Here is a 23,764-nt window from a genome sequence, read left to right as displayed (position 1 = left end):
AACAAGGTGATTTTATTGATTTATTAAATTCATATCCTGCCTTTCTGCCACAGAAAAAAAGAAACATAGGTAACAAAGTGGCTAACAATAATAAAATACAGTTGTCCCTCCGTTTTTGTGGGGGATCCATTACAGACCCCTCTCCCGCAAAAATGGAGATTCACCTATATTCGAGCCACATTTGCTTAAATGGCAGCATGCGGTCATGGCTGCACGCCCCATTTTCTCCCCCTCCATTTGATGCCCGCGAATTGGCGATGAACGCGGACTTCAAATCCACAAAAAGGAGGGGCGACTGAACAAACAAAAATGAACACAGTGATACATTGGCCTGAAAAGGGTGGCCTGCCAGTGGCCTAATTCTCTCCGGAGGCAAGCCACAGCCACCAAACCACACGGCTTCCCTCCAGAGTAAAAAGAACTCAGAAAAACTGGGAGTTTTTTGCGCCACAGGGTGGACGTCATGAGTGTGCCACTGGTGCACTTGGATGTCAAAAGATCCATCTTGGTTTTATTTTTTAAATTTTAATTGTTAAAATATATTTGTCTGTTTGGAAGATCAACAGCAGAGAGAGAGGTAATCTTTCTTAGAGTTTGGGAAATATATATTTTTGTAGTACAACTACAAGTATCTTCTGACCTAGCTTTTTTTGTCAGAGAGTTCCAAAGTTCAGCAGCAGTCACTGAGAAAACCCTCTGCCACATCTCTACCAAATGTGTCTCTCAGAGTGGCAGTACCCAAAATGAGCCTAATTTAATGATCTTAAAACCCAGCAGATTTCTAAGGGAGAAAACCATCTTTCAAAAAAACTTGTTCTCAAGTTGTTTAGGGCTTTATAGGTGATAATCAGCCATTTTCCTGGTAAATAAAAAGTAGCTAGAAAACTATTGTAAAATATTCCCTCTTTACTTTGACCCTGGTCAATGGTCACCTACAGTATTCTGGACTTGCTTGTCAACACTTTTCAAACACAGCTCTACATACATCATGTGAAAGTATTTCAAATGGTATACAGCTAATTCATTGGAAAGAGTCAACTGTTCCACTAGTTATGCATAGACCACTAGGCGTTCCTTAGGCAGCTTTGTAATAACAGTTCTTAAAATTATAGCAAATCACTTTCAACAGATGTTTATAGGGAATGAAATAATGCAGAAAGCATGATAGACTATTTCATTGATAAGGGAAACGTCTAATGTGGTTAAATTGCTTTTCTAATATTCTGTAAACAATATACAGCTGAAAAATGTAGTCTGACATTTTCTTACCCGCATTCCAGGGAAACCAGGAATCCCCTTTTCACCCTTCTGTCCATTTCCAAGTGAGCCCTATTTTTTTGTGGAAAACACATCAGTTAAAAAACTATGAAAGGACTCAAATCCTAGTTCTACTATGGAAACCCACTGGGGGACCTTGAGCAAGTCACATTTCCTCACCCTCATAGGAAAGCAATGGCAAAACTCTGCATAAATCTTGCCAAGAGAACCCTGTGAGAGGGTTGTCATAAAAAAGAACCCACTTAAAGGTACATCACACAGTTAATTACAGTTTACTTTAAATAAAGAATTACTCTTTGTACTAACAAGGAAAAACTGCTTCTCAGTGTGTTTAGTAAGTAATGAGAGGAAAAGTGCTAAGACTAGCATTGGGAAATCTATTTACAAAGAAAAACATGTCACTTACTTTGCGGCCAGGCAATCCTCTCAAGCCCATAGATCCTGGTATTCCTTTTACACCCTAAAGATTAAAACAGTTTATTTAAAAAGTTTTACTTACCAGAACTGATACATTGCTTATTTCAGTATCTTAATTTAATAATACAATTAAGGGATCAAAAAGAGGCCCTATCATTCATAATACCTTGTCATTGCAAATCTGCACTATGCTAGCAGTTGCCTTAGGATATATCCACACTGCAGAATTAAAGCAGTTTGACACCATTTTAACTGCCATGACTGTATCCTACAGAATCCTGGGATTTGTAGTTTAGTGAGGCACCAGAGCTCTCTGAAAGACAAGGGAGAATAACTCATCACACTACAAATCCCAGGATTTTGTGCTGCGCCATACAATGACACACAGCCATGAAAAATATGCCAAAATTATAAAGGCATTTTAGCATACCTTTTCTCCCTTTAACAATTCCGAACTAGGAGGTCCAACCAATAATGGCTGCCCAGGAGATCCAGGCGGTCCAACATCACCCTAAAAAGCCATGAAAAGAGTAAACTGGGTGAATGACACCATTACGTTAGTTGCAGACTAAAGAACACTACTTGCTTAAGTCAAGATGTCACTTTATTTCTTCATATTTATTTATTTACGTAGTTAATATTAGCAAATGCTTATTCATTTTGTTTGTTTGTTTGTATCAAGCAACCAGTCCCAGATGCAGCTTTTTCTCTTACCGGCTCCCCTTTTTGTCCTTCCACTCCAGTACCAGGATTTCCCTAAGGAAATAATATTAAAGAAAGGAGGGGAAGAAGGGAGGAGAAGAAGGAAGAGGAGACTTTTTAAAAAGACATTGGGATTGATTTGTTAATTATTAAAATATGTAAATATTATTCAAACTTTGAATGAAGAATCCAGCATAAAAGAGTATTTTAAAGCACAAAAAGGAGATACAGTGGGCCCTTCCCTTACCCAGGGGACCTGTTCCGGACCCCCTCCCCCGCATAAGGCAAAAAACTTGTATGTTTGAGCCCCATTGAAATCAATGGGGCTCGTGCACCTGGTGCGGTGCAGCATGCATGACACAGACACCACACCGTTCTTTTTGTTATAGTGCAGCTGCAGTGTAAGCTGAAAGCTGCGTATGGTGCAAGCACACTGTGTTAGTTTTATAAATACTGTAAACTGTCAGTAAAAACAGTGTCTCACCTGATCACCAGGCAAACCAGGTTGACCTTGACCACCCTTTGAGAAAGAAAGAAAGAAAACTCAGATTTAGGCCTGTTACAGACAGCCAAAATAAAGCTGCTTCGAGTCACAGTGGAGGTATGGTGTTTCAATGATGCATGCGTCCTAAGAGTCCAGAAGTTGCACCAAAGCCACGCTCCAGCCCTAAAGATTGGAGCGTGGCTTTGGTGAGGCTTCTGGACTCTTAGGACGCATGCATCATTGAAACACCATACCGCCACTGTGACTCGAAGCAGCTTTATTTTGGCTGTCTGTAACAGGCCATAGTAAAGTACAATAATTCAGAATCTAGAAGATAGAGAGTTGCAATGGTATCTCTGCATTCATGCCTTTCTTTTGGAGTTCTTAACCATGTTTTTATTCAAATGTACTATACAATTGCTACACACAGAGCCATGATACACTTGTGATCAGAGGAGTATGTGTGAATGGGGGTTGGGGAAATTAGTGACATTTCTCTGAGAGTGCAAAGTAGCTGGAATTTCATCAAACTGGTGTCAAAGAATGAAATCCCAGTTAGTTTGCCCTCTCAGAGAAATATCACTAACTTCTTTAAATAATGAAGTCAAAATAAAAAACTATTAATAGAACCTTCCCTAACCCCCATCCACACAGACTCCTCTGATCACAAGTGAACCATGGTTATACGTGTAGCAATTGTATAGTACACTTGAGGGGGGGGGAGCCCTGTTTACCAAAAGTTAGTTCCCTTGGGATCAAAACCTTAGTTGGGGACATTCGTTTTGTTACATAATATATGTAGTTGTAATACCACTGCATATATTATATTACAAAAGGAAAAGGAGGACCATCCCACTCCCACAACTGTGTAATTATTTTGAAAAACCTGTGGCTTTAATACCAGTCTATTGGCGCATCTGCGGAACTGGGTTGCCCCCTTCATTTTTTCCTTTTTATACCAGGAATAGAAGGATTTTATTAAAATTTTAGTATTATACCTGTATGCCTGGTTGACCTGGGAAACCAAGTGGACCTCTTGGTCCTCTCTCTCCTCTACGACCCTAAAAACAAATGACACAAAAATAATGATAATAATCTTGTTAATTCTGTTTCCCATCAAGAGGAAATTTTGCTTGGTATTTTATGTAGAAGCTTTATGTAGAAGCTTGATGTTTTATGTAGAAGTATTGTGGTACTTCTAGATGGCCTATGGGCTAATCAATAAATATTGATTGGTTGAAAAAATGCTTAAATATCTCATCCAGCTAATACACGTATACCTCAGTTAGCATAGGCTCTGACAAATGAGCTCTTTTTTACAATGCTTTTTTTATACCCCCAGCTCCCCCTGTTCCTCCTTGTCCTCTGTTCATCTGGAAGTTTGTTTTAGCAGCATCGACCCTAGAATAATGGTGAAGGGGGGCTGGAGAAACATAGACATTTGGCATCAGGTTGTAGCAGCATGTTTTTAGTCCAAACAATGAAATAAAGCTTGAGCTGGGATAGAGAAGTTCTCCTTCAGCCAGTCCTACTGTAAATGTGTCTGCCTGCCCTGCAACAGTTAAATAAATTTCCAGATCCTTTCTAGGCATGTGTGAATAGTAAAAGAGACCTGCTTAATCAGTTACCTGCAGCATGTTAAAAAAGCACAGATCTAGAAGTTTGGCCACCAAAATGAAAATCATTTAAAAAGTGGAAGTGAGTGAAAGAAAAAGTCAAACCTGGCAGCATTTTGGAAGAAGCCTTCAAGTGGTCTTCAGATGGTTTAAAGTGGTCTCCAGATGGTGTTTTTGTTTACTTAGTGTTGGCAATCTACAATGGTGCCATTGCATCGGTGGCAGCTGGTGGCTTCCATGTCAGGGATGTGGTAAATTCAGTCTGAATTTTAGTATAGACTTCAAAGGTACTATCCAGGGTAATATATCCAAATTAGGTTCAGCACCATGGATAGCTTCATTAATGGTTATCCCTAAACCTGTCCCTGGACATGGAAATTACCAAACAACTGCTGCTATCTTCAAACTATGTAGCAGGAAATTATTGTGGTGTAACCACAATATGCAATACTATGATACAGTGAGCACATTGCACAAAACCAAACAAAATCAAGTAGATAGAAGGGCTTACAGGCATGCCACGCGGTCCAGGATCTCCTCGTTCTCCCTGTAATCATAACCATGTTGTCAGATAAAAGATGAAATACTTCTTCATAACTGTTCAAGTTATCACAGTATTATGAGTTGAGGTGAAAGGTTTCTAAAATATATCAGGATACAGATGTGAAATACCGAGGTTTTCAAGAAGAAATCATAATTTACACAAGTAACATTCAAATGAAATTTTAAAAAGTGATCAGTTATATCAACATGCTAGTTTATTTCACTTTGGTTGGAATCTGTGTATCCTTAGCTAGGAGTAAGACTACTGAAACAGTAGACCTAAATTCTGAATAAATATGGGTAAGACTGCTCTGATTAAAATTTATAATTCCACAAGGGATCCAGTTAACAACCTATATAAACTCTAGTTACAAATTATAGTGAGAGATGTTTGACCATCTCATCTGGTACAAAATATGCCCCACTAGATTCCTTGGCTCTTCCATCCAAATGTGTGTTTATTTAGAACATGATAGGACAACTGAGGAGGGGGAAGGGGGCATTTTTCACACCTACACCATTCCATAGACCCCAAATGGAAATCTTGCCATATCACTTCTCAATTGTTTCTGTTCTTCCTTTTCTATTTTTTCCTTGACATTTTTCAGCAAGGTGGCATGTTTTGTGTCACTTTCAAGACATTTTTGGTGTGTGTGTGTTGGGTGTGTTTGTGTGTGTCCAGATATTTTATTTGAAATGGAGAAGGGATTGAGGGCCTTCGGGCAGTGAAAAATGCCCTTGGCCACCCTTTCCCCACCCTCATTGAGAATTTCATCCTAAACGAAAGTAAAAATATACTTTAAAAAGAATGCTGATACAGGTTTTTTTGCAAATAAAGTATTTTTCAGCAAAAAATTCTCAAGGAAAACTTCTGAAAAACCATTTACCAATTTTTTGCAACATGATAAATCCTAAGGCATGTAAATTATGGCTACTATAAAGGGTTAGAAAATTAACTCATGGTTTTATATTTAAACCAATGAATATCTTAACTGCATGCCATCTGATGTTTTGTTACTTTTATGAAATTATTACACTGAATTTGACAATAAAATCATTTCAATAAAGACATGTCATTGCACTTACAGGAGGCCCTCTAATGAACTCAGAAATGTAGATAGAATTTCCTTTTTCTCCTTTTTGCCCAGGAAAACCCTACAAAAACATTTAAAAAATCAGAGAATCATGTCATGATTTTGGTTATGAAGAATGAAATAATGATTCTATGATAATAGGGTTCTGTTTCTGACAATCTCAATGTTCTTTTACTTGCAGTTGTTGTTGTGTGCCTTCAAGTCATTTCTGACATGACAACCCTGGGGCAGGTTTTCTTGGCAAGATTTGTTCAGAGAGAGTTTGCCCTTTCTTTTCTCTAAGGTTGAGAGAGTGATTTGCCCAAGGCCATCTGTGGGTTTCTATGGCCTAGCAGGGATTTGCACCCTGGTCTCCAGAGTCATAGTCCAATACTCAAATCACTACACCATGCTGGCTTCTTTACTTACAGACTGAATTTTACTTAAGGCACCTTTTAAATCTAGATTGTATGTTCAATCAGAAAATAAGATTAAGGTGAACGGAAAAAAAATCTATAAATTTTTAGGGTTGCACCTAGATGAGGCTGTTTCCCATTGAAAAAGAGAACCAGGATCTAATAGACACTTTACAATGAGGGAAAAGGGTGGGGCAAAAAACTGTGGCAGTAATGTATTACAAGCAATAACACTGCCTGTAATATGTTACTTTCTGAGATAAAGTGGGTGCAATGACATTATTTTCCAAAGTGACAGAATGTACAGAATCCTGCTCATGTGTTACGCTGGTGTCACTATGCCCCTGCAGGCAGTGGTGGCAAGAGGTAAAAAGTTACAGGCATTACAACCATGAAGGACACAAAGCACTGGAAAAATAGACTGCTCAGAGCTGATATGCTGTTTGCATTCCCTCACTACTACTGCATGACCCTGAGAAAAGTCCAACCAACACTATAGTGCACCAACAGGATTTCATCCAATGACTGATGATTTTAAGTAACAGTGGCCAAGATCCTGCCACTGTCTGCTGATGTTATGCCCCAAAAACACTTAAGCAGCACAGCACCCGTCCCACATGGCCATGTTTTGATGAGCAGGGGGTTCAGCGATGATGCAGCCAGGTATTTTCTTTTGCCTGGACACATATCTGCAGAGATCTCTGGGGATCCTTGGGAAGTTTCTACAAATGACATCCTTCCAGTGTGTCCAGCTACAAGAAAATATCTGGAAATGTCCCTTCCCATCACCCTATTCTCCAGGAAGATGGAAATGGCTAACCTATGCAATGACCATAAGAATGAATTGTAGTGCCCTATGGTTGACTCATGCCTTTATTATTCACTAACAAGATGCCAGCAAGTATTTACTTGTTACTTCCAAAACATTTCTTTGGGAGAGGGATTCTGAATCACTGTCTAGAATAACTTTCTATACAATAAAATTCCAGATCTGCCTGTAGTAATACCTTTATTGGGCCAACAAAAAGGTGCAACATATTGTTCTATACAATGCATTGTATCTAGCCTTAATCATTCTTAGAGGAGAAATTATTCTGTTCTATATATCAGTAAGTATGAACATGTGATAAGATCATAATAAAACTATACTGTACTCACAAATGAGCCTCTTGGTCCAATTCGTCCAACTTCCCCAGGAAATCCTGGATCTCCCCTTGAACCATTGCACCCATCCAAGCCAGGCTGGCCTCTAGGACCTTCTGGTCCTGGTAACCCCTAGAAAGTATCCAGTTCAGATGCAAACCCATATAAAAATGAGAAGTCTACTTTTTTACCAAACATACAGTACAACAGCATCTTGCTATAAATATGTGTATGTGTAAGTTTAGCATATGCAAACATGCCATACATGCACACATGGATGTGCCAAAGGAGCTATTCTCTAGCCCTTCACAACCTACCTAAAGCATCCCCCCAGCAGCTGTCAGACCCTTCTGCTGATTACCAGCAGGGAGGGGAGGGAGGGAAGAGGCAATTCAGACAATGAAGATGCTGCTGCTGTGGGCTCCTAAGGGAAGGAAAAGGAGGATACATTTACATCTGTGAGTGCACCTCATTTCTTTTCACCTCCCAGGCAAGGCTGGGTCATTCTTGTGTCCTTCTTCTTTCCCCTCCCTGACAGTAAGCAGCAACAGAGACCTCTTCTGAGGTTTGACAGCCACCAGGAAGAGGGTATGTTTAATATAGGATCTCAGCTACAAACACCTCAGTTTGAATAGTTTGCATTTGGATCTAAGAAAAAAATTGACTGCAAGTGTAAGCATCTCCTATGTGTGCATGGTGACTCCATTCTAGAACAGGTTTCCTTTATTCTAATAAAGAAAGTGAAGCTCAGTTCCATGTTATATATGTAATATAACATCATTGAGTTCTATGAGGCTTAATTTCATGGTTTTGAGTTGTCAAGTGTATCCCAATGGGGAAATTTACAAAATTCATTATTTTAAATCCTAGTTTACAGTGTAAATATGTCACAGTTTATAATTTCCAAAAAAATCCCAGAATTATCAGTGCCAGGATAATATACCACATGTCAAGCAAAGTACATAAAAATGGAAGTATAAAATACTAAAGGTAAAGGTATTCCCCATTGTCAAGTTGTGTCTGACCATAAGGTGCTCATCTCCATTACTAAGCCGAAGAGCCTGTGTTGTCAGAGACTACTCTGTGATCATGTGGCCAGCATGATTACACTGTCATGGCCAGCCACGAGGAGGACTCAGAGGAACCTGAGACAGTGCCAGACCGTAGCCCTGCCCTGCCAGGTCCTAGTTCTGCCCTGCCAGATCCCAACTCTTCCCTGCCAGGTCCTGGTGCTGTTAAGTCTCCTTCAGTGGATGCTGTGGATCAGCAGCCTAGCCTTGTTTCAGCAGAGGTGCCAGACCTGGGAGACGCAGAGCAACAGCCGGGCATTGAAGTTCCCAACTTCAGCCAAAGGAGGGCAGAAAGGGAGGGCCTGCGAAGGTCGAGAAAGATAGCTGAGAAGCGCTCATTGATCACTCAACAGCTGCGATAAGGGAGCGGCTCTGTGATTTAAGACAGCTGCCAAACGCCAAGTTCCCTTGTCAGAGATTATTGTGCTTTCCATTTAGGAATTGCTGCTTGCTCTGGCTTTCCTAGACCTTGTCCCTGGGATCTCAGCTCCCTAGACCTTTGACTGCTCTTGAACCTGCGACCTCGGAATGAACCAATCCTCTGGCATCCTCGACCTTGGACTGAACTGGTATTTGTGACTTCTGGAATCCTGAATCTGGACTGGCTTGTGGCTCACTCTATTCGGACAGAGGACAAGTCTCTTGTTCATAAACTGCCTGTTGGCTGCTCGGCCTTGTTTCCTTTGCTGAGCCACCCTTACCAGCTGTGTGTGTGTGTATATGTGCTGGCAGCATTCTCAGACATGCACAGAATGTTGTTTACCTTCCTGCTGGAGTGGCACCTATTTATCTACTTGCATTTGCATGCTTTCAAACTGCTAGATTAGCAGAAGCTGGGACTAGTGATGGGAGCTCATCCCATCATGCCGCACCTAGGCCTCGAACTACCAACCTGCCAATCTTGCAATCAACATAGTCAGTGTCTTACTCACTTGAGCCACCACATCCTATATTAGGGATTTAAAATACTAGGGATGTAAAAAATATTTGCAAATTTTCTCATCCTCAGCAAGGAAGAATTTCTTAGTATAGTACAAGATTTTTGCACATTTTTAAGTGTGTGTGTTTGGGGACTCAGATCTTGCAGCAGCAACATAATCACAACTACAATGATGGAGTTCTGTCACTGTAGTTATTTCTGATAACCCTTTGGGTTATGGTCAAAAATGCTTTTCTCAAGGCATTCCACAGCCAGGAGTGCATTGCAGACATCATTTTCTAGTCTCCAAAATCTCTGAAACACTTTGTTCAGCACATTGCCAGGTTGCAAAGGTAGATTTTTGAGGTTATGTTTGCTCATTCATGGCTTTAAAGGTGAATCCTTAACAGTTATGATATCATTAAGTTCTGCTTATACTATTGCATCTGCTGAACAGGATGCCAACCAGGGGTTTGGGCTGTTTGTTTTTCCTTAAAAGTTTGTTTGCACAAAAAATGTATATAAAGATGTTTCATTCGTGTGTGGAGAAGCAAAATACGTGAAGTGTTTTAAAATCCATGAATGTATCAAATACACAAATATTTGTCATATAAAAATACATGCATATTGGTAGTATACTTACAGGAACACCATCTAAACCTGAAAATCCTGGAACTCCAGTGGGACCCTAAAAAAAAAAATAAGGAAGATTAGAATATGCAACTGAATGTGAAGGATTTTTTCATACATAATGCTTTTTCTTATACCAATCCATTCGTAAAATATATTATCTTCCTACTATTTTCTAGAATTCTGAGAGTTCATAGTGCTGTAGAAGAGCACATATTTTACATCACAAACATTCCATGTTCAGCCGCCAGATTACTAAGTTAAAAGTAAGTGTGATAATAGGAGCAGAAAGACCTTTGGCTGAGTCTCTAGAAAGTTGTTGCCAGTACACATAGGCATTAGTAGGCTAGAAGGACAAATGGGATGATTCAGTATTAGACAGCTTACATCAATACAACCCATGCTGTCTAGACCAGCTGACAGCAATGTCATTGACAAAAGTTGGAAAAGTTATTTTTGGACCAGGACTCGCAGATTATCAAGTATGGCTACTGGCTACAATAGCCAAAGTGGGGGTTGGAACTGTAGTTTAAAAAGATTCCAGCCAAAGAAATATTATTCCTGCTGTACTCCCCTGTATTTTTAAGAAACTGGGGAATCAATTGTGTGTGCCTTTAATTTTTTCATATTTCATCTTGCCGATGTCATACCATCCATTTATCTCAATATGGAAAGGACAGTCCCGATTAATACTTTGTTGTCCCACTTTTTCAGTTGCTTTAAAAAACTGATCACATTCTCTCTCCTCCTTCCCTTGCTTTCAGCTTACTTTAATTGCTGCAAACTAAAACCAAAGTGATAAAAGAATCTGTATTTAATTAACTAAACAGTGAGGCATGGAAGAGGTGCAGTCTTCCCCTTCCCTTTAGGACCAGGCAAAAGCAGACTGCTGCAGCTTAACTTAACTTGTGTGTTCTTTCTCATTAAGAATGTTTGTCATCTTGACCACCCTTTAATACTGATTGGCCACACGTTTCCTAGTTTTCATAGGTGAAATGCTGGGAGTGTGTGAGATATATTCTAAAGCAGCACTGCAACATTCTTCTACACATAGTGGTATAATAGCAAAAGGCAATAGCTTCAGGATCTCTCTGTGCTAGTCTTTTGTTCTCTTTCAGCATTGCTACTACTCACCATGTTGCCTCTTTCGCCAGCAGGCCCAGACCGTCCAACATCACCTCTCAGGCCTTTTTGTCCCTGTAAACCAATTGGACCTACAGGACCCAAGGCACCAATTGGACCTTGGGGTCCTGGTTGGCCAGGTTGGCCCTGAAAAGAATGAAAAATTCAGATTTAGGACTTTGGTAGAAAGAAAGAAAGAAAATTAGTAAGTGCTTTCAAGAAAGGCTCTAGATGAAAATTCATGATCCAGATCTTAACATTGGCATACAATTCCTGTTTGTACTTCTGAAATACCTCACAACATTGAATATAGTAGATGGGAGCACCAAGTCATGCATAAAGCCATACTCTGTTGTGGCAAAGCATATATCTCAAAGCTAACCACTTGAGGGCAGCAAAGAATTTCCCATGGTACAGAATATTCACAGAAAACATATTTACATAAATGGATTACACTTAAAGTACAGAAAACAAATATCAGTGTAACCAGGCATGTCTTGCAGGAATTTTGTGATCATATTAATTCTGCTTGGAATTTTCAAATAAAATCAGGTTTTGGTTTCCTGAAAAAATCTCAGATCTGTAGGTACTATTAAGAAAGGTGAGACTAAACAGTTGTATGGTGAGAGTAGATCCTTGAGAAATGTACTTTTGTTCAGAAACCTTCAGTTACCACAGCCAAGGACTGTGCTGGGGGGGGGGGGGGGAGCATTAAACAAACAAGTAACATGTCAAAGCTCTGGTGATAAATCTTGGGCAAGTTACTTGGGTCTAGTTGTGAACAGAATGATGAATCTGATATTCACATCTCTTAGCTATTAAGTTATCTGTATGACCATAAGCCAGTCTCAACTCAACTTCACAGTTGCTTTAAGAAGAAAATACCATTCAGCTCATGGAAGAAAGGATTGATATCAATAAATTAAGGCTATGCTACATTTTCAACTATTTATTTAAAAAAAAACACTGCAAGGCAGTTCGTGTTTGGCTCCCTACAGCATACCTGCAGTTCTGGTGATGGCAAACATATTAGTCATTCAGCAAAATGCTGAGACAAATGGATCAGTTTTATAATTTTGCTGCACAAAACACACACATACACAAATAAAACAAACAGTAAAACCGCACCAAGGATCTGGCAGCTGTCCCAAATATTTAATCAGGTGGAGCATCACCTGAAAATACCCTGTTCCAATTAAATGATCAAAAATCCTTTCTAAGAGGGCCACAACCTCAAGCACACTTATTAGAGAACAACATTGTTATAAAATTTGGCTTCCATAGGGATCTTGTTACTGATTTTCCACACTAAGAGGCTGTACAGGCCGATGTTATACACCAGCCTGTGAGCAGAGCGGGGGCATGGCATAGCACAACTCATGCCCCAATGCTGCCCTGATGCCACCAAGATGCCATGCATCCAACTGCATGGCGGGCGGTATCACACCACTCCTCTGGCATTGTAGCCAGATGATGCAGCACCAAAGGAGCACTTAAAAACTGCAGCACCAGCAGTTATGGCACCCTTTCTGTGGTGCAAAAGGGAGCCGCTTTTTGCACAGTGGAAAGTCCAGATCAGGGCTTCAGCATGCGGCTGCCACAGCCCCAATCCAACTAAGAAAGGGGTGCTGTCCTGCCACCCCTTACGGGCTATCTGTACAGCCCCTAACATAGCTATGTCTTTGGAGGGCTGTATAGACCAGCAAGAAATGCTGGTGTTGGGGTAGAGTGGAGGTGAGATGGCCGCCCCCTGCCCACCCCAACTCTGCCCCCAAATCAGTGTCATGCTGCCCACCTGACCAAATGCCGGGCAGTGTCATGATATTTCTGCAGCGCAGCGTTTAAACACACTGCACCGAAGAAATGCAGAAGAGCCACCAAAGCGGTGGCCAGGGCAGCTTTTTTACACCCCACAATGGGGCTGCATTTTGCCACTTATTTTGGTGCTGGAAAAATGCAGGATTGGGGCCACAGTGTGCGGTTGCCATGGCCCCAGTCTGGCAATCAAAGGCATAGTGGAGAGCCACTCCTTTAGAGCCATCTGTTTTCAGTCTTTACTCATTAGGTAAGAATATGATAACTGTCTCAGATGGTTCATTTTGGAATATCATGAAAGAACTACTGTTAGCTAGTTTATAGTCATTATTGTATTTATAACCCAAGGGAATGGGATATATGTCAAAGGGTTTTTTGTTTATTTGTTTTACTTCAGGTACCAAAATAACTTTATTATGCACCTTGGGCTTGGAAGACACCATTTGTTATTCTGCCTTTGGAAGTGAAATGGTTTGATCCAGCCCAGGAAGTGTAAGTGTTATATACACATTCCACAGAGAGCTGTTTAGGGTCAAGATGTAAACAGAGTTAACTTGTCTTTTGAACATTACATATGAATTATATATGAATGGAATGGTGAGAAAACTCTTGCTTAACCATACTGATCTTTGTTAATTTTTAATTAGGGCTTCTAGGCACTCAGTGTAATAGCTTTTCATGGCTTTAATAGTTTTTAGTATGGCTTTAACAGCTCTCCAGGCTATAATAAGGCTTAGAAGGGTATCAGAAGCCAGGTATAGACCATAAAGTGCCAGTTGCCCATTCCTAATTTAGATTGTCACCAGAAAAGGTAGAAGTAACAGAACACACTAACTAAATCCAGAATTCACAATGAATTTGACAGTTGACTGATTTAACTTAGGCACATCATGCAAAGCCAGAGCATTTCTGGTCTTTCTTTCAGTTCAAAGACCAATTATGAGTGGAAGCTTTGTTAAGACCACGTTGATACCATCCATAACATCCATTATTTGTGCCCATCTAATGTGACTGCTGCAGTGTTCCAGTCTCAGGACAGCTGTCAAAATAAAGAGGATGAAGGAAGCCATGCTTAATGTGGAAATGACAAATTAGTTCAGTTAAAACAGACAGAATGTTATGCTTGGCATCTGCTAGCTGATGCTAATAAATTCCACTAGCTTGCTAATTGTCTAGGTCAGGAACTCTCCAATCCCAAGACTAGCCAGTGTTATTTTAGCACATCCTGGACTTAACCGATTGTAGGAGGTTGAGTCTCAACCAAACAAAACAGCTTGATTTGAAAAGGAGAGCAGTGGTTCTTATTAAAGAAAATATGATTCCTTCAAAAGAAATTAAAACTCAAAATTGTGTACCAAATAAATGTGTATTGGTGATTTTCTACTACTGCTATCATGATAAAACTCTGTGATTTGGCTCTCCTCTGCAGAAACGGATGTTACTCATTTTAGCCAGAGAAGACTTACAATGCAAAGCATATTTGGGGTAGTTTTTGTGATGCAATATTTGTTTCTTGAAATACTAGTTACTCAAATTTCAGTACAAGATATGATGTATACAGAATCATGTTTTTTTTTGTTCAGGACTTCCAGTACTATATGCAAGTTATGGTAGATGCTACCTTTCTCCCAGCAAAAATGACTTCTCTTAAGTCAGTTTTGGAGTGCTTATTACATCTTTGATACTTGCAGCGGGAAAAAAGAATTAGGCATAGCATTGATCTAGTGGGCCTGGCTAGTTACCACTCTAGCAGGTGCTGAGTATAATGTCTCCTTGCTGCCACAAGCGTTGGGGAAAATGCACTTGCTTAAGAGGGTTATTTAAAGCCAGAAAGATGCCAGTGATAATTTTTGACCTTCTTACTGAATAAGACTGCAGCACCATGGATTTTAATATCCATGGGTGATCCTGGAACCAAACCCTAGTGGGTGGCAAGGATCCACTGTATTTTTAAAATGTGAGGACAGTTAAAGGCACAAAAATAGGAGATGCTTTTGGCCAAGTTTGAATGTGGCTTTTGTTGTAAACTGCTACCAGTTTGACTTCATTTTATGGTGAACCTGTGAATGAGAGAGTCCCAAGTCACGCTATCATCAACTGCCCCTCTCAGGTCTTGCAGACTCAGGTATGTGGCTTCCTTCATTGAGTCTATACATCTGGAATGTGAGTTCCCTCTTTTCCTGCCTTTATTTTGCAAAGCATTATTGTCTTTTTAAGTGACTCATGAATTCTCATGATATGACCAAAGTACAACAGCCTCCATGTAGTCATCTTAGCTTCTAGGAAGAGTTCAGGCTTGATTTGCTCTAACATACATTTAATTGTATTTTATCAATCCATAGTATCTACAGAATTCTTTTCCGGCATCAAACTTCAAATGAGCTGATTTTCTTCCTATCAGTTTTCTTCATGGTACAACCTTCACAACCATACATAGAAATGTGGTTTAATAGTGGACAATATTTTATTTTGTTTTACTTTTCTATGGCTTAGATAGTCACACTGTTTATAAAAATTATAGTAACCTACTGCTAATTCATCCAGTAAAGCCTGATTCATTCAGTAATGAAAAGAAAACAAATCAAACCCCAAACTAAAAATACAGTTTAATTTTGGGCATATTTTTTTTAAAAAAAGAAATATTATAGATTTTTAAATATATAGCAAGTTTGTTTACATTTGAGAATAAAAAAATTCATTTCTTCCATCCACATATATCCAGAGGTTAATGTGCATGAGAAGCAGAAAAAACTAGAAACATCCAGTGAATCAAATGTAAAAGGGAAAGCCTCAGGGTGGCTAAAATAATATTTTATTCCCACCTTTGCCCATATGTAAAATAATATTTTATTTTTCAAATTAGTTCATGTGTAAAAGAATATTTTATTTCTCAATTTAGCCCAAAATCAGAGAGAGAGAGAGAGAGAGAGAGAGAGAGAGAGAGAGATTTCTCAAATAAGCCCTGTACAAAAATTAGCCCATATTGTGTGTACTCAGTCTTCCTAACATCCTTTTTAGGATGGATGCAATCACAAGATTTAGTTCACTAATCTAACAGTGCACACATAACAAAAGCACTGAGTATTGTGTATTACACTATCATGTGTCTTAATTTATTTACCACTGTGATTGTCTTAAAATGAAAAATTAACCAGTCAGCTAATTAAACCAGTGTCCAGTTGGTGTCAGTATCACCTCATGCTGTGCACCAAAAAGAGAAGAAGAAGAAAGGAACGAAATTTAGCTTAGTAAATCCAATTCAATTAAGAAACAGCCTTTAAGTCTAGCTGTTTCATGTATACCGATTAGCTTGCATCGAGTCCAGCGGGAACAGAATCTAAAGCAAATTGAGAGAATGAAAGACTATTGTGGAGACAAAGCACAGGCAACAGAGAAAAAAAATATTAGCTAGGATCAGGATTCCAGAAAAAGTGTGGGTTATTGGATATTAACATTTCAGTACCCCGGACAGAGCCTAAGGAACTAGAGAACTCATCTGGAGCCCTGCCATACTTTGGAGGATATCTCACAGGCTTCAACCTCTATCAGAGAAGTACAGAATCTTAGATCCAAAACACACTGCAAAAATAATCCAGTTTGAAATCACTTTAATTGCCCTGGCTCAGTTCTAGGCAATCCTAGGATTTGTAGTTTGTTGTGGCACCAGAGTTCTCTCATAGAGAGGCTCAATATCTCACAAAACTACTATTTCCAGAATTCCCTAGCATTGAGCCTGGACAGTTAAAGCAGTGTCAAACTGGATTATTTCTTCAGTGTGTTTTGACATTTAAAGAAGCATCTCTACTTTAATTTTGTCAGAAATGCATCTGAATTTTTGTTCATTCACACTTCCTCCTTTGCTCAGTTTGTGATTTCTAAATTACCTGCACTTGTGTCTGAAGTGGAATTTTATGTGCTAAAAATTATCTAAGGTCACAAATGGTATTTCCTATTCAGAAAATACTGTAGCTGAGGACTTACACTTTCACACTTTTTGTGCAGAAAACACCATCTTCTGCACAGGAAACATCACTTTCTCTATAGAAAATAATATTTCTAGACAAAATGCTATTTCTTGCATAGAAACTGTTGTCTTCTGTGTGCACACATGTGCACACACATGTATATTTTGCACAGAATAAGCCCCAAGGTGTAAAGATTCTCATTTATCCACTTTTCTCCTCATTAGAGTTTCTCAACACTCAAGAAACATGCTTTTCAACCATTTTTGAGATATTTTCAAATATTCATTCCATCTCTTTTCCAGTAGTTAGTTAACTAATGGAGGTCTGTATGAATCTTACAAGCTTTGTAAAAAAAATGGGGACATGATTTGTCACAAAACCAATCATAAGCTCAGCTTCCTCTCCTCGTGGGTGAAGAAACAGAAGGAGTCAGTTCTAAGCTATGATACAACCATTTTATAGACATATCCCTCAACTAGGCCACAATGCTCAACAATATTTGAAGAAAGTGGACTGAAATTTCAGTTTGGTTGGAGTCTCACCCACAACTTACTTTTTAACATCAGAAACAAAAAACCATATTATGAGAATAAAAAAGTTAATTGTCCCTTTTGGATGTAGAAGAAACAACAGATCAACTCTAATTACAAAAAGCCTTTACTTTTTTTAAGAGGCTAAATTAGGTCATGTCATGAAAGCAAGCTTGTTCCTATGATCTACTTAACTCTATCAACAAAGCATAAAGTAGTGAATGGAATCAAACTTCAGAGGTCAGAGCAGGATGTATGCTGTGAATTGCTGGGGGGGGGGGTTATTAAAGGAAACCAGTTAAATCTTCCTAAAATCTGCAGGTTTTCACACCTCTCAGAACAAAGTAAAGAGGTAGCTTTAGATAATATTTTGCTGTAGAATGGTGATAATTTTTTAAAGAGAAATGAAGGTTGGACACACACACACACACACACACACACACACAGAAAGAAAGAAAGAAACTGGCTTCTTTGTCACAGCTCCAAAACCTACTGCAGAAATAATCTAGTTTGAGACCACTTTACTTGCCCTGACTCAATGCTAGGGAATTGTGGGAATTGTAGTTTTGTGAGACATTTAGCCTTCTCTGTCAGAGAGCTCTGGTGCCACAATAAACTACAATCCCCAGGATTCCCTAGCATTGAGCCAGGGCAGTTAAACTGGTCTCAAACTGGATTATTTCTGCAGTGTGTTTTGGACCACAGATGCCCAGTCCAAATATAATAGTTCTCAAATTTAAAATGAAAGTTTCACCATTGGAATATGCCACAAGCTGATGCTTTCTGTCTTCTTCCTTCTCCTTAGGATTCACATGCTCCTTTCCTGAGTCACGATTAATTTATTGTTGATTGGATCAACATAACTATGATGAGTGTTATACTATATTCTGAAACCAGAAAGTTGTATTATAAAACAATAACAAAAAACAACAAAATTAATTGGAAGAGGAAGATTGTTCTGTATCTGTTAGTAACTGGGTCCAATCAAGGATGAGTTGCCATTTTAAAAAATGATATTTAGAATTTAATAGGTATTAAGAGTTCAAAACTAGTGTGCAAAGATTGTTACTAAGATTTTCAACCATTCCTCTTGTGGCACTACAAAAAACAAAAAACAAAAACCCAACCCAGCTTGTATTTCTTCACAAAGTAGGGAGAGCAGGCAATCCCAACTGGCTTTTGTTCAAAGACACAGCAGTTATGCATATTACTGATTTTATGCATTCTGCTGAGAGCAGGAGGAAACCAGACTTCAAAGTACTTTTTATTTGTGTGCTTCCATTTTATTTGATCATGGTTTAAGATTTTAATGGCTGCACTGTTCAGCAATTAAAATTCCAACTCCAAGAGGCATATGACATTTTTTTGTTTCTCACTGCCATGGCATAGTCCCCAAGTGGTGTGGTGGCTTGAGTGTTTGATTGTTTGCTTGACCATGGAAATCTGCTGGGTGACCGTGGGCAAGTCACACACTCTCAGTCCCAGAAAATCCTATGATCCCATTATGTAGACACATGCATGATGACACCCATTGAACAATATGGGGCTTGAGTGTCTGCATTTCCTTCCATCTGGGAGGAGGCTCAATAGAACAGATCATGCCTGAATTCTCCCTGGAAGCCAAGATGATGAAACTGAGTCTGTCATAGGGGGTTGGACTAGATGGCCCTTGTGGTCTCTTCCTACTCTATGATTCTATGAGAAGGCATGATTCTTTAGAAAAGACAATAACACTAGTAAAGGTAGTAGAATAGTAGAAAAGGAGGAAGAACCCACACCCGATGACTAGATTCAATCAGGGAGGTCACATGCCTGGATGTGCAAGACCTAAGCAAAGCAGCAGGGCATAGAAGGAACTGGAGATGTCTCATCCACAGGGTCACCAGGAGTTGGGGTCGATTTGAGGGCAGTTAACAACAACACAACTGCTTTTATTACTGCTTTAAAACTTCATTTTATGGAGTTTCATTTTCTTCTTTTAATACATTGGTTTGATGTTTAGACCTCTAAGTTCCTTGTGTTAGAGAGGTTAAACAATATGAAAAACTGCATGCATTCATAAATTGATATATGCATATATTACATTTAATGTTCATATATGTATCTCTTTGTATAAAATATATGCATACACCGTTCAATAAATTAAAAATAATAGAAGCAAATGCTTACCCTTGAACCTTTTTCAAGAAAGCATTGACAAACTGAGCAATCTTGTCCACCACAGCGATTAATATAGGAATATTCGCCCTAAGAAGAAACAGACTTTAATCTTCTTGGTTTTAATTATTCCTTCTTTTCAGCATTATTGGCAGTGCCAACTCTAGAATTTGGGGCCCTAGTCAAAATAATCAATTGAAGATCCTGAGAACAGGTCAGACATACAATTTTGCTTAGCACAATAAATGAAAAAGCAATGGTCTATATCCAATAATGCAACTTCCTTTCCTGATACAGCCCTTGCATCCTGTTAAAATGAAAACTCCCTCTTGATGGTTCCTAGTGCTCCCAAGCAAATTTCTGGAATGCATCAAGTGTTGGGGTATAAAGGAGAGATTATTCCCCTGGCCACTGCAAAGTTTTACCACCAGAAGTGCAATGCTGGATGCTTTCCAATGAAAGGATGGACAAATATAATATGTATATCATGATAATTTTTCATTAAAAAAAGGATTGGAGGATATTAAATACATTATAGCAATAGTACATAATAAATACATTGATAAATGTCATAAATAAAAAGGAAATACAGTGCGGCCTTATTATCTGCGGGTTTGCCACCTATGGATTTATATTGATTAATCATTTAACAGTCAATTCTATACTACCCTAATGAAAATAACTTTTTAAAACCTGTTTGGATACAAATGCCTAAATTAAATTGCTGGTCCTAAACAGTGTAGATCCACTGAATCAAAAGAATTTAAATTAATTTTGATGCTAACTTAACATTCAATGGTTGATTCAATGGGTCTCCTCTAATTGGGACTAGCAACTGGATTTAGGCTGATGTCCTCTCTCAAATCATCCAGTTTTCTATTGTTCTGACATCACTGCTAATCCTGTTAAGACATAAAATATCACCTTTTAACGAACATGCTTTATGTAGTTTTGTGAAACATTTATACTTCTCTGTCAGAGAGCTCTAATGCCAACACAAACTACACTTCCCAGAATTCCATAGCATTGAGCCATAGCAGTTAAAGTGGTTTCAAACTGGATTATTTCTGCAATTCAGATGCAGCCTCAGACTATCATAGCAGACCTTCTTTGGTTCATTTCTCTTCTTCCAAACAAAAGTTCATATTTCAGTTTTTGTTCAGAACCTGCCCACTTTTTCCTTATCTAAAGTATTTGCAAAACATTTTGAATTCTTGACCTTCAGTATACATGAACACACATGCACAAGCATATAAGCAATTTTCTTCTATCTTGAGACAGAATTCCCGTGGGAATTTGAATCTGTACTTCATTAGCCTCTCCTTTTTGTTACAGGCATTCTTCTGAGGCAATGTCAAAATAAGGCATTTTCCCCCCTAATAAAACTCTGTTTCTATATCATTCTAGGAAATATTTATTTATTTATTTTCAGAGGGATACCTTTGCACTAAAGATTAAAATGTTAGAATAGTCAAAACACAGACATAATTCGTGACCATTTCTTATAAAATAACTTCCAGTTTGATAGAGAATTGCTAATCTTTGCTGAAAGCACTACTGAAGAATTTCTGGACTGCAGTGTTTATAATCCTTACATTAGCCATGCTAATTGGCCAGATATTCTGGAAGTTACAGTCTTGAATATCTGTGGCTCAAAGGGTCCCTGGTTGTAGCCTAAATCAGTCATTTTTAAACTTAATTCTAGGGAAGCCTGGAGAAGAGGAGGTTAAGAAGTGACATGACAGCCCTGTTTAAATATTTGAAGAGGTGTCATATTGAGGATGGAGCAACCTTGCTTTCTGCTGTTCCAGAAAACAGGACCCAGAACAATGAATTCAAACTAAAGGAAAAGAGATTCCACCTCAGCATTAGGAAGAACTTCTTGACAGTAAGAGCTGTTTGACAGTGAAACACACTTCCTCAGAGTGTGGTGGAGTCTCCTTCTGTGGAGTTTTATAAACAGAGGCTGGATGGGCATCTGTCAGGGGTGCTTTGATATTGTGTTCGATGCATGGTGGGGGGTTGAACTGGATGGCCCTTGTGGTCTCTTCCAACTCTATGATTCTATGAAGCACCAGGTTCCTTGTAAACTCATCAAGTGTTAGGCTCAAGAATTATTGAATCAATAAAAATTATATAAATGTTGACTTAACAATGTTTGACTTAACCTTGAATTACCTTGAATCACAACCTAGAATTGTTGACTTAACCAGTTCCCATTTATTCAGTCAGTTTACTCTAGTTGAAGTTAACAATTTGATTTAGGTAAATTGATATTCATTCATATCCGTGGGGCCCTTTCACACTGCCCAACTATAGCACTATGATTCCAATTTAACTGCCACTGTAACATCCTACATAAACTTGGGGTTTGTAGTTTGGTGAGGAACTAGAGCTCTTGAACTGGGGATCCTAAATACCCCTCCCTAAATCACAGATCCCAGGATTCCATAAAACAGAACCAGGCAGTTAAAGACTAATCATACTACTATGACTGGATAACAGTTTCCATGGGACTGTGGTGAGGACTGCTCAAGTATGTATTCTAGAAATATAGTCCAGATGCACATATTTCCTAAAATATATGATTCATATTTCCATATGCCAATAACATGCATTGGAGTTCCATGGCAAATCTGCAAGGATCATCAGAACCTGGAAAATTTCTTTTTTGGATTACAGATCACAGAATCCCCAAGACCTAAGAATTCTAGACCAGGGGAATCTGGGAACTGCAATCCCCAAAAGTAATTTTTCCCAAGTTCTGAGCATACGTCATCAGATGCATCAATGAAAACATTCTTCCTGAATAGAGAAAGCTTGAAAGCTACTGCCTTAAATTTAGAAGAGTTCCCTACAAAAGCCCCTAAAAAGACTGGAACATAGATATGGAACCAACAATGTCCAGCGAAGCACAATAAGCTACAATGTGAGAACTTAACAATTTTTAGACCAATCTGGAGGACCCTTAACTGAAAAATTTCAGTTATCTAAAACTTTAAGTGTTATATACTGCCTGAAATGAGTGGAAAAGACATTTCTAAACCCAAATAAATAAATATCTTATTCGAAACAATGCCACGAGGATCAGAATTTAAAAAGGGTCTGAGGCCCTCTTCAGACCAGCCATTAAGGCTGGCCTGGGGACAACGTCAGGGCACTGTGTCCAGATGACGCACACCCCGACTCTGCCCCCAGGGTGCCATGACACCATGTGCTGCTCCATATAGCATGCGATGTCATGGTGCTCCTCTGGCGCTGCATCCATATGACGTAGTGCCAAAGGAGCACCATATAGCCGTGGCAATGCAGCTATGGCACTCTTTCGAGGGCGCAAAAAGAAGCAGCTTTTGGCAGCTCCTTTTTGCACCCTCGAAAGGCCAGATCAGGGCCATGGCATGAGGTTGCTGTAGCCCCAATCTGGTGCAAAAAAGGTGGCTGCAGGCTGCCTCTTAGGGACAATCTGTAGAGCTCCCTAGTCTGCTCTACTATGTTAGTCTCTTAAGGTCAAGTCAGATGTTACACTAACGAGAGCTTTGAGTCAATGAGAACGTTTTTCATAGCTACATGAGAAACAGTGATTTTTGCTGGGACAGCAGATGAGGCATGGTTAAAAGATAAAGTCCTGATGAACTCCATATCACTGGGATATTTTTTTTTTTTTTTTTTGGCTAAACAAACAATTTAAGTGATGTCTAGTTTAGCCCACAACGCAGTGGTTCTCAAACTTTTTTCCTTCGTGACCCTCTTTACATACACATGCAGACATTGTGTCCCCTGCACAGAGAATTTATTTATTTATTTATTTTATTTTATTTTATTTTATTTTATTTTATTTTATTTTATTTTATTTTTATCCTGCCTTTCTCCCAAAATGGGACCCA

At 39.0% G+C, this 23,764-nt stretch overlaps 1 protein-coding gene across 1 annotated transcript in view; it reads right to left on the bottom strand.

The window, feature by feature from the left end:
* COL4A4 (collagen type IV alpha 4 chain) overlaps window positions 1-23,764 on the bottom strand; it is an 88,135-nt gene that overhangs the window by 48,113 nt on the left and 16,258 nt on the right. Inside the window, exons 4-15 of the mRNA XM_089509198.1 lie at window positions 19,893-19,970; window positions 11,426-11,560; window positions 10,305-10,349; window positions 7,688-7,804; window positions 6,127-6,195; window positions 5,009-5,044; window positions 3,880-3,942; window positions 2,882-2,917; window positions 2,410-2,451; window positions 2,126-2,206; window positions 1,685-1,738; window positions 1,270-1,329 (exon numbers count right to left, since the gene is read on the bottom strand). Coding sequence (XP_089365324.1) covers window positions 1,270-1,329; window positions 1,685-1,738; window positions 2,126-2,206; window positions 2,410-2,451; window positions 2,882-2,917; window positions 3,880-3,942; window positions 5,009-5,044; window positions 6,127-6,195; window positions 7,688-7,804; window positions 10,305-10,349; window positions 11,426-11,560; window positions 19,893-19,970 — 816 coding nt within the window. The remainder of the gene's footprint in view (window positions 1-1,269; window positions 1,330-1,684; window positions 1,739-2,125; window positions 2,207-2,409; window positions 2,452-2,881; window positions 2,918-3,879; window positions 3,943-5,008; window positions 5,045-6,126; window positions 6,196-7,687; window positions 7,805-10,304; window positions 10,350-11,425; window positions 11,561-19,892; window positions 19,971-23,764) is intronic.

This window comes from Sceloporus occidentalis, unplaced genomic scaffold (genome assembly GCF_023333645.1).
Source record: "Sceloporus occidentalis isolate IW3139 unplaced genomic scaffold, rSceOcc1.0.p SCAF_2, whole genome shotgun sequence".
NCBI classification, from domain to species: domain Eukaryota; kingdom Metazoa; phylum Chordata; class Lepidosauria; order Squamata; family Phrynosomatidae; genus Sceloporus; species Sceloporus occidentalis.
Note: the sequence above shows the minus strand (reverse complement) of the source record. Positions and strands in the feature narration are given on the sequence as shown.